This window comes from Cryptomeria japonica, chromosome 1 (genome assembly GCF_030272615.1).
Source record: "Cryptomeria japonica chromosome 1, Sugi_1.0, whole genome shotgun sequence".
Lineage (NCBI taxonomy): Eukaryota > Viridiplantae > Streptophyta > Pinopsida > Cupressales > Cupressaceae > Cryptomeria > Cryptomeria japonica.
Window position 1 is genome coordinate 121,984,322 of NC_081405.1, and position 20,749 is coordinate 122,005,070.

The 20,749-nt window shown below is 37.5% G+C and overlaps 1 protein-coding gene across 3 annotated transcripts in view; it reads left to right on the top strand.

Annotated features, from left to right (window-relative positions):
- Positions 1–20,749, top strand: part of LOC131026808 (uncharacterized) — a 257,348-nt gene that overhangs the window by 187,044 nt on the left and 49,555 nt on the right. For all 3 annotated transcript variants that reach the window (XM_057956786.2, XM_057956787.2, XM_057956785.2), the window contains 2 exons: positions 3,404–3,459; positions 3,573–3,668. In XM_057956786.2, coding sequence (XP_057812769.1) covers positions 3,404–3,459; positions 3,573–3,668 — 152 coding nt within the window. The remainder of the gene's footprint in view (positions 1–3,403; positions 3,460–3,572; positions 3,669–20,749) is intronic.

Consider the following 20,749-nt stretch of genomic DNA (forward strand, 5'->3'; position numbering starts at 1 on the left):
TAGGGTGTCTTGATAAACCGTTACCCCTATCAATATTACAATCATCATGGATTGATTAACAGCGCTCAGATTTCAAGTTACAATAGGAATCAAATTTCAGTACTCAGATTATTAAGTTCAGTATTCAGATTATTAAGTTCAGTACTCAGATTATTTAATTTAGTACTCAGATAATGCTATATTGCTGAAATCATTGTATACCCAGATCAGTATTCTTAGTAGTACTATCTTTTATTACTGTATAATATTATCGTTGATCAGATTCATTGTATGATGCAGAAGATATCATTGCTTAATGCAAAACAACGTTATAGATTTCTCCTTATTATTATTATTGAATGCTTGATGCACATTTTGTGTTTCTATATTTTAGAACTTCTATTCTGATTAAGCTGTGCGTATAAACACTGACAGAGAAACATAATTTCTACTTACCTGTGTGTGCCAGCTACGTCTCATGATGCCTGCCTTTTTGTCGTGATAACACCCAATCCTTGTTTATTATCTCCTATTAGTCTTTCTTTAAGTATGACACCAAGAACAAGGATGTTACTGCCTGTAACTTAGCAACAGTTCTGATCTGATCTGATCGATGGTGATGTCTACAAGAGGCTTTTGATTCCTTTCCTTTATATCTCTCAATGTGAGGGAGGGGTCACACCTCTTAATCATGTATGCCCTTTGGCAAGAGACACATCCTTTCACCATTAGCACCCTCTGAAAGAGTGCAACTTTTCATTATTTCTGCCCTTTGAAAGGGACACAACCTTTCACCATCAGATCTGCACTTCTTATTAAATCTGATCTGCACTTTTTATTCCACAGTTCTCCCCTCTCAAATGAGGTAATCTTCTCCCTTTATATCTATTGTTTGAGGGAGCCCCAACTTTTCATTCCATGTCTTTTGACCATTCATTAACTTAAATTTTAATTATATTTAACTATATTCTTTTATATTTTAATTTTATTTTTACTTTTTTATTCTTGTGAATTTTAATTTTATTATTATTATTTATTATTAAATTCTATTTCAAAGTGGGGACATTACAATTATTGAGAGACATAATCTTGAGAATAATTTGCTGATTTCATTCAAAGGTAACAGCTGTGCACATTGGAGATCTTCATTTGAGTTTTGCAAGCTTTATTGAATATTTGATTTGTAGAGGATGATTTGGGAGGTGATTTGAAGGGTTGTTTATTGTTTATTGCTGGTTGTACATCCTTAATGCTGGCCGTACCACCTAATGCCAGCAGTACCATTCGTAGAGCTGGGACGTGAGGGTTCTAAGGCAGGAGATTGGGCTTTGAGGATTTAAATCTGCATTCTTCATGTTCATTATTTCCTGATAATCAGTTTAGCACCCAACAGTACCATTTTGGAGTCATTTGTTGAAGTACCTAGGGTTTTTTGGACATTGTATTTGTTTGTTATTGATGTTGTAGATGTTTATTTCATCAATCAACAAATTGGTATGTTGGATTTTGATATGTAAAATCATTTTATGATCTGGGTTGCTCTTACATTTGACAATTTTTAAAAATCAGATCAGAAATTAATTTTGGAATTTTTGGAATTTTTAGCCTCTTATATTTCTGAATTTCATTAGTTTTCTGAGTTGTTCATTTGTCGCAAAGTACTTTCTTTTCTGCATTTTAATTGCCTTCGCAAAATCATTGCAAAAACACTCAAAAATGCAAAAAAAGCCAAAAAAAAACAAAGGCAAAACAGGGCTGCATAGTACAGAGAACTGCAAAATAATATTGATAAAGGTGAGCTCACTACGAAACTCAATAAATGACGTTCTTTTGCTTTGGGAAACCTCTTCGTTGCTCCTTTTCTAGATAAACAATAACACCTTATTAGTAAAAAACAGCTAAAAAGAGTTAAGTTGAGCAGAGAGACCATGCATATAACCAAAATGAATTTCAAACCAATTAAAACCATTTCTACTATCTCAACCCAATTTATTTTCGAGGGATAGAGACCAAAGAGAAAAAGAAAATTGACATTCAAAAAATAAATGTTCAAATGTCTTAGTTTGGCCACAGAACAAACAATTTCTAACAGGGATGCCCATAGATTGTAGTTCTGAATTAACAGCAAGTTTCTTCATTATGAAGAGCCATCTAGAGCTTTCTTTCTTGGGCTCATGGGACTTGGACCAAATACAGTTAAAACAGCTAGATCATTTAGAAACAGAACAATCACCATTCCAAGATTTATTAAACCGAAGGAAAACATCCCTTGTATCAGTTAGCATGAGATAGAGCTTCTTAACCGTGATCTGATCAAACACAGAACCATCTTTCCAATAAAGTTGAGAGAGCGGCTGAGAGTCCTCTTTTACAATAATAGGAAAAACTACATTAATCATAGCAGCTATCAACAACGAGTAGGTTCGTTTATGAGAATCAGGGATGTCAAATTCTTGCTTCAGTTTATCACAACCTTTGAGAAAACCTATTTTCAATGATATTCTTGACTTCTGAAATACCCTTCAGAGCCCAAGTTTTTTCAGAAGAGCACTGAGTAAGAGCGAACAACTTATCATTCTCCCTGAGGTTCCCAAGTTGACCTACAGTCAACCAAGACTTGGACTTTAAGAAAATGCAACTTAGGTTTTTAATAATTCATTTTCTAGTGGATTGTAATGCACTAGAACCCTTTTGATCTAGTCGAAGGAGGACTCATCTTTGTGCTAGTTTGCTCACCATAAGATTTTTATTATGATTTTGGAATTGAGATGGGTGACTCCAGACAGTCGTTTTTGGTGGTCTATTATTTTGTTAATTTCCTAAACAGATTTCCAATATGTAAACAATGTTTATAAATTATGAGTCATGGAATTGTTGGATTAACATGGAAATGGAGATCCTGCGTCCTCAGTAAGATGGTCATCCAAACATATTACTAAATTCTTTAGTTTATTAAGATGTAGCACACCTCAATTTGAAATGGATGAGCTTGTTAATTATATTTAAATCCTTATATATACCTTGTATAAAGACATTTTACAAGGTAATGGTGTTGATATTAGCTGGAATCATAAAATTTACTTTAGTGTTGAGACTCTGCACTTACAAGGCTAGCTGAATCTGCTAAAAGTTCAGGAATACAGAAAAACACTTCAAATATAAGAGAGAAGACCATCTAAAGCAATTTTCATAATATCTAAAACGATGTGCTGAGTTGTGTTGCCAAGACTAAGTGAAAGATCAACTTGTTGAGTACTTTCTTATTCTGAGTATCAACTCTATGATTTGCATAGTCTTTGTGGTTTGCACAATACTGCACTGCCTATGGTGATGATTAACATGTTTGCACCTTAATAGTTTTAGACTATTTAAGCTTATGAGTTATGCCATTATTGATATATAAGCTGAATTGTGTTTCTTGCAGTTTATTCGTACTGATGGTATCAACCGTAAGGAGTTGAAAATTAGAACTAATGCAAGGTTACATTCTGGCATTATCTGTTTGTTATGAGTTATAGTCTTATAGATAGTGAATATAAATGTTCACTGTTTTGGGAGGCTGGTCGTAGTGATATCTAAGTTGTCTTATGTAGAACTGCATTGCTGCAATTCTGGGAACTGATTGAAGGGTTTCAGAACCTAATTCATACTGAGACAATCGGAACGATTATAGAAGCTATTATTGAAAGGTATTTGTTTTCGCATTTACATTTCTTGCATTGTTTACAAATGTTAAATTACAAGCATTCTATTATGGAGGAATGTGGCTTATGTGATATATCAGTATTTTTTCATTGCTCTGATTCTCTGATTTCTAACTTTGCTTAGATTGTGTATCTGATATTTAAGGTAATTGCTCCTTAGGATAGATTGCAAAGTTGCAACAGGATGTTCAAAATGTCTTTTGTCAAGGTCTCCTTTGTAAATCTAAAACATATTTTTTTTTGTGACATGTTTGATTGCAAATGTTTTACTATATAGCGGGGAGATGTGGCATGCAATGCAATTTATCACTCTAAATTTAGTTTTTACGTTCCTGTGCTTTCCTTGTTTATTTATGTTTGCTTAATTTTTATTTATGATAATTGAGGTATTTGTTAAATATCATGCATTGTTAAATTACAATGCTATATTCTAGGTATCTTTGAAGGTCTCTATTGTAAAGTCAATGCCACAAAAAATCTTGTATGTCTGAGATTTCAAAAGGTTTTATAAAGTTATTCTATCTGCAGAATTTTTTTGACATAGATTGAAATATAAAAATTTGCATGTAAATTTATTTTCTGTCCCCATTGTTATTCCAACCGGAGACAGCTTTTGTTACCTGAAATCAGGTTATTTCAACTGATATAGTGTTAACTCAGGGAAGCACCCTTCTATATCCATGATATTAACTTCATCACCAAATTGTGGTATTGATTATATTTACTGAGGGTAAAAAATGTTGTTCACAAATTGATTCTTTTTGGAGCAAAAGCTTCTGCAATATATTTCCTTTTGCTTTTTGATAGTGCTATCTGCCTTAAATGTCATCTTCTGCACTTTCTTACATCTAGTAGTCTCTTACGTAGGGATAATCAGCAAGAACCCAAGTATTATTCTTCATTTTTTGTATCTTATGCTGCTTACATTTCTTTTTTCTGATTTTCATGTGTATTTTTACTATTTTCACAAGAGCCTGGCTTGTGTTGATTAATAACAGAACTTATCAACGCAACATTTGCCTGTATAAACTATCTCTGGTGTATCTTTTGGTTTTGTGGAATTTCTTTCTTAACTTAATTAAAGGTGATTCTTTCAATCTATCATGGTATAATATCACTCTACTTTTTTTTAATGATGAGGAACTTCCTTTTTCCTGGAACTTTTATTTTTAATATTTCTTCATCTCTAATTGGTGAAACCAGAGTTACCGGATTTTTGTAGGATATCTTTTTTGAATTATTGGAGCTTTGTATTGCACCAGATTGGCTCTCGACAATTTAATGGAAAATGTCTGATATATGGAAATTTTTTTAGAGCAAAACAATTTTCCTTGATATTTATTGTGAAACCTTGAAGGCTTCTTTAATTAATTATTCCTGTTATAAAAAGGTTGCATATTTATCTATTAATTGTTACAGACTGATGGCAGGCAGCTTATAAAAGAAAGTATCAAGACTGAAACAGTCTAGTCCCTTTCTCTGCCAGGATGGTTCCAAGGGTCTGCAAAAGTTGGAGTATAGGTCTTTGCATTCTTCATGGATCACAAATCCATAAGAAACTCAGACTCTATAACTAGGCTAATATCTGTCAGAAGACACATACAGAAATATACAAGATTTAGTATACATTTGCATTAAGCAACCACACTGGTGGACCAAGTCATTACCCTTCAAATAGAGTTTGCATTTTTCGTTAAATATCAGTTTCAGCCTATAACAAAAAAATACCAGACCTTTGTAGTAACAACCTTCACAGCAGAGATAACTTGAGGCTTTTTGGGCCATTCATTAGTTTTTCATCATGCAAGAGGGTTTGGCAATATTGGTTGGGCTTTAATTCATTATTCCCACACTCATCCACATTGGTTGCATGCTAACATCACCTGCATGGAAATTAATGCCATTGGTGGAGGGGTATTCTCATGCGGTTAACAGTGTTATTCCATCCCATAGCTTTTTCTTTATGTCCCTAAACGATAAGATCCATACATATGATATTGGCAATATGATTATACTAACTAATTACTTAATCTAATTTAATCTAATATGGGTGGGATAGCAACCTTTTCTCTTTTTTCAGAAAAGATTATGTTCTTTCCTCTTCCTAGAAAAGAAACAACAACTTTTAAAAGATAATAACAGTAACTTCAAGTAAGACAAAATCAAGAGAGGAAATGAAGTTTCCTAAAAGCGCAAAGACTTCCATCACCTTCTCCGGGACAGGAAAACAACCACCAAGCACATAGTCTTGAGTTTCTACAATCCTATCTACCCTTTTCAGAATGATAAAATAATGACAATTTGCAGCATATAGCAGCTCAAAGTCTCCGAGTATGATGCACATTCAAATCACTTAAAATGGAATAGCCACAAGCACAAAGTCTTGGAACTTCTCTCACATTTTAACTACTAACTAAACTAATTCAACCTTCAATATTCGCAGCACAAAGTCTGCAAATAATCAGATCGAAGCTCTTCTCAACAACTTTCCACAATTCCAAGTAAATACAAAATAATATCTCACTATAACAGAAGAACGCAATGGATACAAAGTATGCCTTCAACACAAAGTCTGAAATCCCAAGCTCTTTGATATTACTTGAGAAAAAACAGTTTACATATATAAAGCTCAAAGTCTCTATGATTGCAGTTTTCTGCAGAGTTTTCTTGCTTGCAAAAAAATAAAAAATTACATAGAGCACCCTCGTGTATATATGGGAGAGAGGCTGAGAGCAAAATGTGGGAGAAGTCTAACTAACTAAGACTTTTTCCACAACTAACTAATTAACTATGACTTATTCAAATTACATTTCTATTGCAAAACAACTCGTAATTTGTTTACATGTAATTACAATTTACAAAGTTACAAGTGACATTTCACTTGTAATCATGAATCCTGACATTACATGTAATTTGTCGAAAACAAAATGCATAAACAAAATGTAATTGTTGAAAGACACTTTTTATTCTTTTCCATCTCTGGCCATGAGGGATTGGAAACTGTTGATGGATTTTTGCAACTCATTAGGATCAGGACCCGCCGTATTCCTGGCAACTGCAACAGTCTTGATGATAACATCGGAATATCTTACTATTGCCTCTCTGTGTTTCTCAAGAGTAGTTTGCATCTCATCAAAGAACACCTGGTAACATAGCTTGACTACTCGCGACTCAGCTCGACTCGCCAAGCCCCTGAGAAAAAAACTCGAGAAAAACTTAGAAAAACTCGACGAAAAACTCAGCAACGTAAAAACACGCTTAATTTTAATAAAAAATGCATTTTTTTTGCAAAATTTAATGAGAAGATGCATCCAATGAGTCAATAAATGATAACACAAAAGAAACAAGTTGATTCTAGATATATTTAAATGCAAAGTGTCTACAAAATCTTATCCTCATGAGGAAAACTGATGGCTGGAATCAAAATAGTAAATAGTTTTTGTAAAACCAAAAGTAAATACATCATTACAAATTACAATTACAACTTCCTCTTCCCAGCTCTAGCTAAACCTATTTACTATTCCTCTTCCTCTTCCCAGTGGAGATCTTCCCAGTTCGTGAGAAAAAGAGGGGTAGAGAGATAGGTCTAGATCTTGGTGGAGATCTACAAACACGCAATATTTGAAATTTCATCATTCACACTGATAGTTTCATACTTTCAACTCTAAAATGTATAATACCGAGATTTCTTCAATGCTAATTATGTTGTTATATGGAGCCTAATCAGACTCAGACTTCCATGAGCGCAGTTTCCCCCTATATTTTTCGACGGGGGTTTGGGGGCAGCGCCCCCAGGTTGGGGTCAAGGGGCATCGCCTTTATTATTTTATAAAGGCGTCAGGTGTTATAAAGTATAAGAAAGGAAAAAGACATATTGAAATGCCACTTATACTTAAATGCTATATTTCATGTGTATATTCTGATGAAGAGAATGAAACTGACCTGAAAAAACAAAAAATGATAATTTTTTGACATGTTTGGGGCTCTTTTTTTAGTCTAGTCGAGTTTCTTTAAGAAACTCGCCGAGTCAAAAACTCGCAGAGCTCAAATACTCGACGAGTTTTTGAAACTCGCCAAGTACTCTGCGAGTGTGCCATCTATGCTTGGTAATTCACAAACTTGCGAATCGAAGCTACAACGAACTGCTCTGATTCTAGCTCCTAGCGAAAGCGTGACACTAAGTCGGTAAGTATCAGATTTTCAGGAGTTTAAATCTTGCAGGATATTTTGTCAAAACTAGAGAGTATATCTTGCTCAACTTCATCACTCATTTCAAGAGTGGCTTGCACATCTTGGATGAGATCTTTGATGACTAATGACTTATTTGTCATAAGCTCCTCAAATTCTATGTATCTCTCCCTGCTCAAAATTACCATATTGTTGCACAGAATTTCCAGTTTGATCTGGTCCATCTCATGCCAGGTCTTCAAATCTTTCCCAACTAAAACTAGACTTTGGTTGAAAACTTCCAAGGTCTGATTCAACTTCAATTTCACTGCTCTTATATTGCTCATTGCATGCAATGCTTTCTTTATCACTTGAGTACTTTGATCAATTAGCTGATCTACCTAGGAATCAGCTGCATTGGCCTTCTGAGTAGCTTTTCCCTATTGTTTTATAGATTCTTCAGATGTGGAGGAAGTTAAAGGATCAACCTGTTCTGAAGAATTTGTGATCTTTTGGATCACTGTGATGAGCTGTAAATTCTTCTCTTTGAGTTCATTCTTCTTCGCTAGTAGCTCATCATAACTTTGAACCAACGAAGTTACTGAATCCTGGGCATCATGCATGAGACCAAAATGTGTTTGTTTCCCAAGCTCTACCCTTGTGAGCCTATAATCTGACAACTGCATTTCTTCTGACGGTTTCTCAACTAGAGGCTCTGCCACTTCCGCATATTTCATTTTGTTGCTATATACTACCACTCGCGAGACTGTCTTGGCCTTCTTACTGGCTCTTGTTTTAGATCTACTGAGCTGCTTGAAATCAAATATGTCGGGACAGATTTCCAACTTCTTCCTTTTGGGCATGATTGAACTCAACCAAGGGGGTAGTTCTAATGAGTTCATATTTGTGATCGCAACCGTGGTTTGTGAAGAAACATGTTCATCCTGTACCACAATTGTCACTCTAGGAGGAGCCTTTGTCTAGACAACAACAAGCATCTGTTTGGACGACAAGTCGTGACTAGCTTTTGTCATGGATTTATCAAAACTCATAGTAGAAGTATCAATCTCAGGAAAAGATACACTAGACAAGATGGCATATGAGGGATTCACGTCGAAGACATTCTCCAAGCCACCATGAGAAGTCTCAACAAGTACTTCTATGCTACCACTAGCAAATGTGCTTGGTTTCACAAATTCCACATGAACGGTGGAGAAAGAGTCCACATTTGTGTCTAGTGGAGACATGGGTACGTCCAATGACAATTTGGGAAGGGCTATTCGAGGAGAATCTGAGCATATAGAAGGAGGTGATCCTATTGTATTCTCCTGATGAGTATCATTGTCAGCATCAATAACATGTATTTGCACCTGTTGTTTTTCCTTCCCTTTCAGTGACACTTCAGGTGGAGGAATAACCAAAACCCTGTTGACCCTCAACTTGATTCCAGTGCCGAAAGAGGAAGCACCTTCTTTGGATTTGATCCTGACTTCAGATCTTTGCTTAACAGGTCCAGCTGAATCACCTTTTGTTCCACCTTTAATCTTGATGATCTTGACATTATTGTTTTTCAACCAAGCATTGGTGTTAGCAAGAATGGGCTAAAATCTGTCAAAGATAGAATCACACTCCTTTGACCATTGAGGAGAAGGAAGAGGAGCTTTGGCAATTCTTTGCTCTATGTACTCTGGGTCAAGGATTTCTCCATTGTCCGCCATTCCTTCTAGGATCTTGGTCAAATCAAGATCTACAATCTGCTCCAGGGTAAGCCTGTTGTAGTCCATTCTTCTGATATCAAAATCTTTCCTCTCCTTGAACTTCCTCAATTTGATTTCCCGAAGTTTTGTTTCCATTGCCTTAGCGTTTGCTGAGGTGGTCAAAGAATACCGACCAATTTGCAATGGATTATGAGAGCAAATATTGATACCCAACTTGTGATTGGTGAGTTGTATTGCATGAACTGCCATCAGCTGTCTTGCCAACTCCATTAGGATGATTTTGTTAGTAGGGTACCTCGGCAACATGTATGGTTGGCCTTCAAAACATCCAACTGTCATGTAAGTGAAAGTTGGGAATTGCAGAAATAAAAACCCACACTCATTCACTTTTCTCCAAGCTGCCTCATAAACTCTTCTATTCTTGAGTGTTTTGTCAAAAAGGCAAATAAATTAACTAAATAACGTATCCTTCACCCTCTTGTCATGAATTTTGCTGGGTCTCTGAGCGAGTTGCTCATAGTATTTCCATACTAGCACCAGTGACATGTCACCCTTGGTAGAAAGACCAAGAAATTGTCTGAATGACGCCGCGATATACACCAAGTATGAATTCTTGTAGAAAGTGAGGGTGGTTGGAACTTGTGACATCTGCTCACACAAGTTGTCGCTGATATTTTCTCCCCAGAAAATGTGAGATTGCCCCTTCCACATGATCATAATATACTTGTACATCAAGATTTCAAACACATTAGAGTGTTTCAAACCCATTATTCTACTCAAAAGATTGATCATGTCTCCAACTTCTTCAATGAAGTCATAGCAATACAACTTGGGCCATCTTGAAAAGCAAGTCCTTGGAGTATTAAGCCATTTAGCATTAATGTGTCTAATGCAGTCAGATCTTCTCCGGTTATAATAATCCAGAGCACTCTTCATAGTGATGTCCGCATACTCGGGCGTTGCAGGAACTTTGAAGATTTTATCAATGGTCTCTGAATCTAACCCGATCATGACATTACCATTATCATCCTTGATTGTTCTAGTTTCCTTATCAAAATGAGAGGCACAAGCAAGAACGAACTCAGGTTCCAGGGCAATCACTGGGAAAGAAGAGACTAGATGGATATGACTGTTAAAGAGCAACTGCATACCATGCGATGGTGATCCTTCTTTTCTTTCCAAGAACTCAGACATTTCAACATGTCCGATCTCTGTGTCTCGGATCTCATCAATTAGAGAGACCACCTAAGTGGGAGGAATCTCATTTTGATATTTATCATATTTATACTTCGTCTTCTTGTTTGGAGATGATGTCGGCTCTTCCATCATCGAACAGGAATCTGCAACACTGTGATGAAATCTCAAGAGAGTAAGAACATCTTTAGCAGCTATTGGGGATTCCATGATGCCAAACCTTTGAAAACCAATGTTCATACCAAGACTTGGGTGGGCTTTTATTATGAAATAACTTGGACTGACTCAAAGATGCTTTGTGGATAAGTTTGGACAGTGATAGGGAGGAAATCGGATCTCGGGGAGATGACTGCAAGTAAAATGAACCTTTACAACTCATACTTGTAATCGGTCCAAGACTCGATTGCAAGTGTAAGTGTAAAATTTAAAGGCAAGTGATAATGGATACTTGTAATCAGGTCTTGGAGAACCGATTGCTAGTGACTAATATGCAATATAGTCTAGTGGAAAGCACTTTAAGCATAGATAGGTGGGGAAATATTGCATTCCTTAAACTTGTAATCAGGTCACTATGACCCGATTTACAAGTTGCCAAAACTTATAAAAACATGATTGGGATAGACGTGCAATCGGGTCATAGTGACCCGATCACAAGTATGCTTTCTTGGGGTAAATGAGCTTGTAATCAGAAAACCTGATAATACATGCTTCATGATATAATGAAAGAAAAATCGTCATTCACTTGTAATACATGCTTGAAAGATAGATTTTGACCTTGGAAAGTATGCATTAGAGACGCAAAAGCATGAATTCTAACGAAAAATTCAAAGGGCGTTACTGGTGCAGGAGCACCTAATTGGTCATAGGCCTCTATGAGGCCAATCTGAGATTTTAGTCTCAGTTCATGTTGAATGTGTCTAAATAAGGTTCTATGAACCATTTGTTTAGGTTTGAGTCCATTTTTAGTGTTAGGTTGTTCAAGAAGTCTATATAGGTGGATATTGTCATGATGTGATCAAGAATGTCAAATAATGAGATCATGGTATGTAATATTGTTCAAAGATCTATTTGATCTCATTTAGGCATGTTTGGGATGAATAGGAGTCCTGAAGAGTCAATTTACAAAGTTTTTGTAATAGATGAGCAAAGTTGCTTAAGTTGTCAAATTTGTAAAATTGTCATTATACAACATTTTTTTTTGCCAAATGTGAAAACCAACGGTCATGTAGTTTGAAAATTGGTTGAAGTGGTTGTAACCATTGAAGAAAAGTATAAAATGACCTTGGAAAGGTCGAATGGTGGTTGGATGATATTTATTGAGAAGGAAATCAATAAAATTTAAAATTTTCCCTAACTGTCACTGCAAATTCTGAATGTACAGTCTGAAAATTCTCAATTTTTCCTTGTGAAGATTGTCTTGTTCCAATTGAAAATCTATTGGCAATGAAAGTGGTGTGAGTCCACTGTATTTGATTTTTGGTTTCATTGAATTTCAATCTATTTTGTGAAAGTTACATCAAGTTTATTAAAAACTGTTAAAACCCTAGATCAGGGTAACCCGAGACAGTCCTAAATGGATTGGGGGTCATTTCCACATTGAACAATCCATGGCAATGAGTGGAATGACCCTAGATACCATGTACTTTGTTTTCCTTTTCAGTCCAGGGCGCCAACACATGAAAAACACTTTGCTGAGTGGTGGAATTCATCAATTTTCTGAGTCTCTGTCTGCCAAGACAGTGAATTGAGAGGGTTTGAATGGAGAGAATGCAAGGGCAGGGTTACCAAGAGTTGGTGAAGGTCTAGAGTGATGCCTAAGGATGCCACAAACCTGTTCACAAGATTGGAAGCCCCTAGAACAAGTTGAATGTCAAATGGCTATGACTGTCACAGTATGACAGTGAGTTAAGTTTCTGTGTTTGGTAAGGCTTGAAAGTGAATTGTTGTTGAGTTTGATGGTAGTTGAGGGAGTAGAGGCGTTCACCATCATTGTGACAAGCATTTGGAGTACTAGTAAGAGGGTATGGTCCATGAAAGCCTGACTGTTCTTGTTGAAGTTTATGACTGTCTAAACCAGCATTACCACAGCAGGGTTCCATTTGTCTTCTAGGGTGGATTGGAGGGTGAAGTCTGGTGTTTTGGCTATAAAAGAGAGTCTCCTTAGAGTTGTCATGTGATATCTTGGGTTGGTGTATGCCTACTTGGTATTGGGAGTTGTGTCTATGGGCAATTAGAAGTCCTAATTGGAGATAGACTTATGTGAGTAAGGTTTGAGAGTTTGGTGTGATCCAGGGGTTGGAAGGTCTTAAGTTGGCCTTGGGCAAGTTGAATAAGCCTAGACTGAGGTGTGTCAAAGATTGGATGAGGGTTGATGAGCATGGGTGTATTTTGGGGGTATCGAAGCCTTGAGTAACTAGTGATCCTGTGAGCGGTCTTGTGAGTCACTGAAGGGTTGACACCTATTTGAATAGGTGAGTTGGGAGAAAGATCTCCCTAATTGGCTGTGTTTTCTGGATGCTCTTCATCAGTTACCCACATTTTTGTAAACCAAAAATGGGGACAACGCATAGAAATAGAATAAACCCAAAAAGTAGGGTTGTAGGATAACACCATATAATATTCCTTTTGGAAAAATTCGCTCCATGAGATATCTCCAAAAGTTCCCAAACACATTATTGTACTTATCCCATATCCTTACAATAATATTCACCTTGTTAATATAGAACTTCTCCTAGTAACATAAAGGAGGGGTAGACCATTAAACTTAATATAGGCCTGCTCATTACCTAATAAAATCAATTAAACAAGTTGTCCTCATAACTGCATATAACTAACTTAAAGGATGTGCATCACATGTTGACTTATCCAGCTATAGACATTATAATATCATAATCATAGGTACATAGCATAGCATGCCATCCATCATTGACATATTTCATCGTTAAAATATGAATATAAGGCAAATATTGATGTTTAAAAGCTGAGTTTTACATTGTGGCTTGTTTGTCTGATCCTTCAACTCTAGAAAAAAATATTAAAGAATAATTTGCAGCCATTTGGAAGATACAGGCAAACCTTAAAAAATAAGGGTTTCATTTTCACTTTTGCCCCAATTGTAACTTTGATACCACTTGGTAAGATTGGCACATGTAATAATGGCAATATGATAATGTAGAAGATAGATCATACATAACATGAGATGTTTATAGGCCAATATGTCCTTGCATCCAATTTATGTAGAAATAGAATAAACCCTTCAAGTAGGGAAACACAGTACAATACTCCTTATGAAAAACGCTACTCCATGCCTATATCTCCAATAGTTCGCGAGCATAATATCATACTCATTATATCTCCTTACAATGATATTTACCTTCTTTGTATAGACCCACTCATTATAATGGAAGGGTCAATGTTGTCGGCATAAATTGCCTTTTGTTATGTTTGATAATATTTGTTATCCGACAACATATTAATTAATTGTATTGAGTGGTTTGTCAGTCTTGGGTAGTTATGTGTCGATTGGCTGACGGTTGTGTACCTCTCGGCAACTGTCGGGTCCTTTAAATATGTCGTGTACTGCCAAGGAAGGGGCATGGTATTGTCGGATTTATTGTAATCCTTGGCCGACCATCTTTGGTCTCTTCTCTGTAATAATTGAATGTGCGAATAAAGATATATTTTACTGCCGTGTCTGGTATGCATTGTCATGTACATTATTATTTCTTGTATTTAATTTACCAGTTTTAGCGGTAAACATTTTGGCACCGTTGCCAGGGAATGAACCCGGGTCACCCGCGTGACAGGCGGGAATACTCTCCACTATACTTCAGGGACCCAGTGAATGGTTCAAAGCTGAAAATCTACAAAGAATGGAACAAACTGGTGATCGAGATTAACATGATGGGATACGCTACCAAAGGGCACTGGACCATTGGCTGGAGCAAAGAAGTTGACGAAGACCCGGTGGTAAAAGTTGAACCCTACCGGAGAGATGAAGAGTGGGCAAAGCCTTTTGCAGCCATGGAAGAGCGGCTTGTGCCAAAGCAGGTGGAAGGTGTTGCGGTTCCCATGAACCACAAGCACCTCACAAACGCTATTTCGGGGAGCTAGTTGTATGGGTGCGGGTTTCAGGACATTGGAAGAAGCAGGCCCCATATGACGGCCTTCGAGAAGGGTACGTAGCATACGATATCGATGAAGAGGCTGAAGCCCGAAGGAAGGCCGAGAGTGCAAATAATTTGAAGGAACCTGTAGACTTGGAGGCGGAGCTTGACTTAGAGGAGTAAGGGGCAACCCTAGGCCCCTGTTTAAAAATGGTGCCGAAAACAAAAGACTTATTCATCATTGCCTCCAGCTGGGGGAAGCGGAAGCCGGACCTAACTCATTATACCGGGTGATCGCTAACCTCGCGGGACCATCAGAGGTTGACAGAGAGAGTAGAATGGTACCAAATGTGTGTGTGAAAAGTGGACCTGTATCTGTAATACACAACACTTCAATTAAGTCATTAGATGCATGGTTAGTAAATCAATAATCAATGAATAATTAGCAATTACAAAGCAACCTATTGCCTTCTAGTAGATGCGAGTTTAGATTGCTCTAAGATTGCTAAGCTATCCAGTGACTAGACGACATCTAAACGAAGGATTTAATCTATATGAGCATGGATTTGAGCTAAATGAATGCAAGATTAAGCTAGATGAATGCAAGATATGCAAGATTAATGAATACTTAAGCAATATTAAGCTAGATGATTTAATAAGTATGCAATAACTAATATGTAATATCTTAATGCACAAATCTCAATGAAACTAGAGCAAAAACAACATGATAACAATATATTCTCTAGGATCCTTGAATGAGAGATGAGAGCCCAAATTTATAGAAAATTCAGAAAGAAACCAACGGCTGAGATCAAATGATGATGAGCGGTCAAGATTTTCCAAGAGGAAGCACAATTCATGTGAATTGATGTGATTGGCTGCTTTTCTCAGTTTTAAAGGAAATTGAACTAAAATTAAGTTAAAATCAGAAAAAAAAATAATTTATTCTCTATTTCATTCAATTTTAATATTTAAATGTTTTAATTGCTTTCTCTGAGATTTTTTTATCAATTTTTAATTTAATTTTCAAGATTATCTCCAATTGATTTCTTTTCTCAAATTTTAATTCTTTTTTGGTCAATTAATTCTTTTTTTGATGATTTAATGGCAAATTGATTTATTTAATTAAATATGCTAGGATATTTAATAAAAATAAATTGGATAATTGTTTAAAAATGATTTACTTGGAATGATCAATTAATTAAATATTTATTTAATTAATTCGGCTGATTAATTTGCCATGTGACATTTAGTGATTTACGAAATTAACTGTGCTCAAGATTAATTTAGTTGCCTTTGGTTAGGACCTTGGTGACGTTGTTGAGACTAGGGGGCCTATGGTTTAGATGACCATTTTTAGGGTACTATATTTGCCCCTCTTTGAATTAATGTGTGAGCAACGCGTTGGTTCAAAGAATAGTTGATGTCTAGGAGATACTAGTTCTAAACTTGATTGATCACAAACCAAATGAAGAGCGAGGTATTCTGTTTGATTTGAAGCAATGAAACTAAATAGAGTGATTGATTAAAGCGAAACCGATCCCGAACTTGCTTGAACTAGGACCGATGAAGAGAAAAGATACCGAACTTGAACTTGATTGATCAACAAGCGGATCTTACTGATCTAAAACTTGATTGAACTAGACACAATGAGTAAAGAGAAAACCGGTCTTGAACTTGATGGATCAAGACACGATGAGTGAAGATAAACTTTCCAGCTTGATTCAATGCAATGAAACTGAACACCTGCTCATATTGAGCATGTGATCAAAGAAACTCTTTAAAGCCTTGATTGAGTTTAAATGAATAATCAACTTGATGAAAAAGCGATGCAACTGATTAACGTTAAGAGACTTATTCAGACAAAAACAATATCAACTTGATATGAAGCGATGAAACTGATATGCCCCTAGAGATTGATTTGATGAGGCTTAGCTGCTCGACTTGTTACGAAGGTTCTGAAAGAAATTCTCGATCCCGAACTTGATTGAACTAGGACCGATGAAGAGAAAAGATACCGAACTTGATTTTGATTGATCAAGAAGCGGATCTTACTGATCTAGAACTTGATTGAACTATACACAGTGAGCGAAGAGAAAAACCGGTCTTGAACTTGATGGATTAAGACACGATGAGCGAAGATAAACTTTCCAGATTGATTCGATTCGATGAAACTGAACACCTGCTTAGATTGAGCATGTGATCAAAGAAACTCTTTAAACCCTTGATTGAGTTTAAACGAATAATCAGCTTGATGAAAAAGCGATGCAACTGATTAACGTTAAGAGACTTATTCAGACAAAGACAATATCTGCTTGATATGAAGCGATGAAACTGATATGCCCCTAGAGATTGATTTGATGAGGCTTAGCTACTCGACTTGTTACAAAGATTCTGAAAGAAATTCTTGACTTTGAGGTCATGAGTATGCCCCCTCGGGAGCGAAATCGAAAGATAGCGAGGGTTGCGCAGTGATTTTAAGCAATTTATTTTGAGCGATTATAAATTATTTCAGCACAAAGATTAATTTTGATGAGTAAAAATGAAGCGATGAAACTGATATGCCCCTAGAGATTGATTTGATGAGGCTTAGCTACTCGACTTGTTACGAAGATTCTGAAAGAAATTCTTGACTTTGAGGTCATGAGTATGCCCCCTCGGGAGCGAAATCGAAAGATAGCGAGGGTTGCGCAGTGATTTTAAGCAATTTATTTTGAGCGATTATAAATTATTTCAGCACAAAGATTAATTTTGATGATTAAAAATAGAGTTGATTTGAGAATTAAATTGAGATTTAGCGTTGATTAACAAGAAATTGAACGCAAGTTGAAGAAGAGAATGAGCAGGTGATGAAAGCGCTAAGTGTCTTAGTTATGCGAAATTGACTAGGAGGAGGATCTCAGATTTTGATTTCGATCCCAAAAATGGAATCAGCACCGTTGATTTAGTTTAGGGTGGAAGTTTGATGTCCATCGAAGCAAGTTGAAAAATTAGGGTTTTGGCTATATAAGGGGTCCATGTGTCATTTTCAAGTCATTTTCACCTCTCCAAGTTTGAAATTTTAAAAGCCCTCTGTGAAGAAACATGGCCATTCCGATCCAAGATTACCGTTTTGAGTGCTAGAGACATCACAATCGACCTCGAAACTACGACCCAACGGTGAGTGATCGATCTTAAGCCTGTTTGATTTCTTAAATTTTGAGTTTTGATTAATTTTTTTGCATTATTGAGCCATTTGAAGTCATCTGCCATGTTTTGTCGTACGGTGAGACACCGTTTCTCATACGATAAACTATCTCTTGTGTAGTTTATCGTATGGGCATGTAGGGTTTGTCGTGTGAAGTGGGCCCACGTCTTGTACGAACTTGTTCTTAAGTGCCCCTTTTGTCGTGCGATGTTTAATGTTGTTTCGTATGGGAATGTTTTGTCGTGCGATGTCTAAATCCTGATTCGTATGAAATTCTGCCCTTCTATGAAAACTCTTATGAAAAATAGCAAGGATGTTTGAAGGTCACAACGTCAAATTTTGAATTTGCATTTTGTATATTTGGATTCGCAAGCATATTTAGCATCTTTTTAGCATAATTTGGATCACGTGCTGATAGTGTTCATGTTTGATTTTGCAGAGTCGGTTGCCAAATGTCTTGTTTCGTTGTGTTTATCCATGTACTATGGGATTAGTGTGGAATTTGTCAGACATAGACAGGTCTCATATTCAGGCATGTGGATTTGGATACCTTCTTCAGATGCCAGATATCCCTGTTAGTCATGGGATGTTGACCGCATTAGTCGAGCAATTCCATTCAGAGCATAATACGTTCCATTTGCCCATAGGAGAGATGACTATCACACCTAAGGATGTCTACTGTAATCTCAGGATTCCATTTGCTGCTGATAAGGTAGATTATGATTCTGCTCAGCGGCCTGGGATTTCAGCTTTGAGACGTATATTTCACGATGAGACCATCCTTGAGCGGGGCATTACATGGCATGTTATGATGGCTAGATATAGCGAGCAGTTTCCACTAGCATGTGTGTTAGCAGGTATGATAGGTTGTTTTGTCATGCCGGACAAGGGACACCAGGGCTTTCTATGTGGCTGGGCTAGGATGCTCAAGAGACCACTGACTCATCCCAAGAGATTAGGGTGGGGATCTTGTTTATTAGCTCACATGTATCATGAGATGCACAAGGTTGCATATAGGGATGGGAAGAGGATGGCAGCAGGAGTCTTAGTTTTATAAATATGGGCCTGAGAGCATATCCCAGTATGTCGGCCGGTAGTAGATGATGCTAGAGAGCCTCACCAGCCTATAGTTTATTGCTATTCAGGTTATGTCACTCAGCCCCATCTAGGCAAGACAAAGTACTGGAGGAGACAACTTGATGATTTGATTGCGCTAGTAGGGAGACCGTACAGGGGCTTGGAGCTATGGGATGACTAGAGAGCGTAGAGGAAGGACATGTTTATGATACGTCCTCTTATCGGCAGATCAATGTCCATCATTGAGCGGTTCGCAGTTTCGAGGGTTATGAGGCAGTATGGTAGACCACAAGGTATGGCACAGGAGTTTATAGCCTATGCCCGATATGGAGATGAGGAGAGACGACGATGGGCTCCGAGGTTATCCTACGTGCTGAGCATGCAAGAGCTAGTCGGTATACAGCGACTGAGATGGGATTACTTGGAGGATGTCGCGGATGCAGGGGTATTGCCCCAGTACAGGGATTGGTTCCAGAGTCACCAATTTTGAGATGCAGCTGATGAAGTCAAAGAGGCGTGTGGAGACAATCACCTAGTATGAATTCAAGTGAATCAGTTTGAAGTGGTCAACACTTAACCGGTATTGGTGTTCTAACCGTTTTCCCAGTTTGTGCGATGAGTTATCACCGATTTTGAGGTGTCACCATTGACTGACACTTTGGCGGTGATTTGTGTCGTTTAGATTGCACGGTCCTGGTTGGTTGATGCGAGTTTCCCTAACACGGAACCTGCCACTTCCAGACGTAGCAGAGGAAGATCTCGCTGACTAGGCCCCATACTCGACGTCGAGTGAAGAAGACTCTAGAGCCGAGTCGCAGAGCAACCCGTCAGAGTATTCTTAACAAGGAGAGGAGGCGGTACGAGACGTGCGCGAAGAAGTCGCCAATATTTTGGAAGCAACATTATTCCGCATCAGGAATTTGTCCTTGTTAGAGGAAACCAAAATAGGAGGGTCAGATCCAGAAACCCTAGGAAGGAGGGACTATAGGAGCGAGGGTGACCAAAGCTCTGCGGACAGGGGTTCAACCAGGTCAAGAGCGTACGGTACCTTCCAGACACATAATACCTTTCGGGCATATAGTAACTTCCAAGCGCTACATAAAACCCTCCAAACAAAAACAATGGCACACACCCCGGAGAAACAAAAGCTTCCAAAATTAATGGGTGACGGGTTGGAGGATCCCGTACGACATTGTAAGACATGCATGACCATTTGGGAGGCAAATGGGCAGGACGACCAGGACTACTGGTTGAAAGCATTTCCAGCCACTCTGCAAGGAATAGCAATTGATTGGTACATAGACCTGGATGCCCAGTATAAAACATCCTGGAAGAATCTGAAGAAGGCTTTCCAAGAGGAGTTCAAACTCCTACGAGATGACAATGAAATCGTGGCAGAGATTTACAATACCAAGCAGGGAAAGAGTGAAAGTGTGCGGGCGTATAAGAAAAGGCTGAGGGAACTACTCAACAAAATGGAGAACCAGTCGGCTGATGGCCTAAAGAAGAGATGGTTTTTTGAAGGACTGGTACTGTCTCTCAGACGGAAGATGAAGGTGGCCCCTCCGCTCTCGTATGACGAAGCATACAACCGCACGATGGATATTGAGAGTGAAA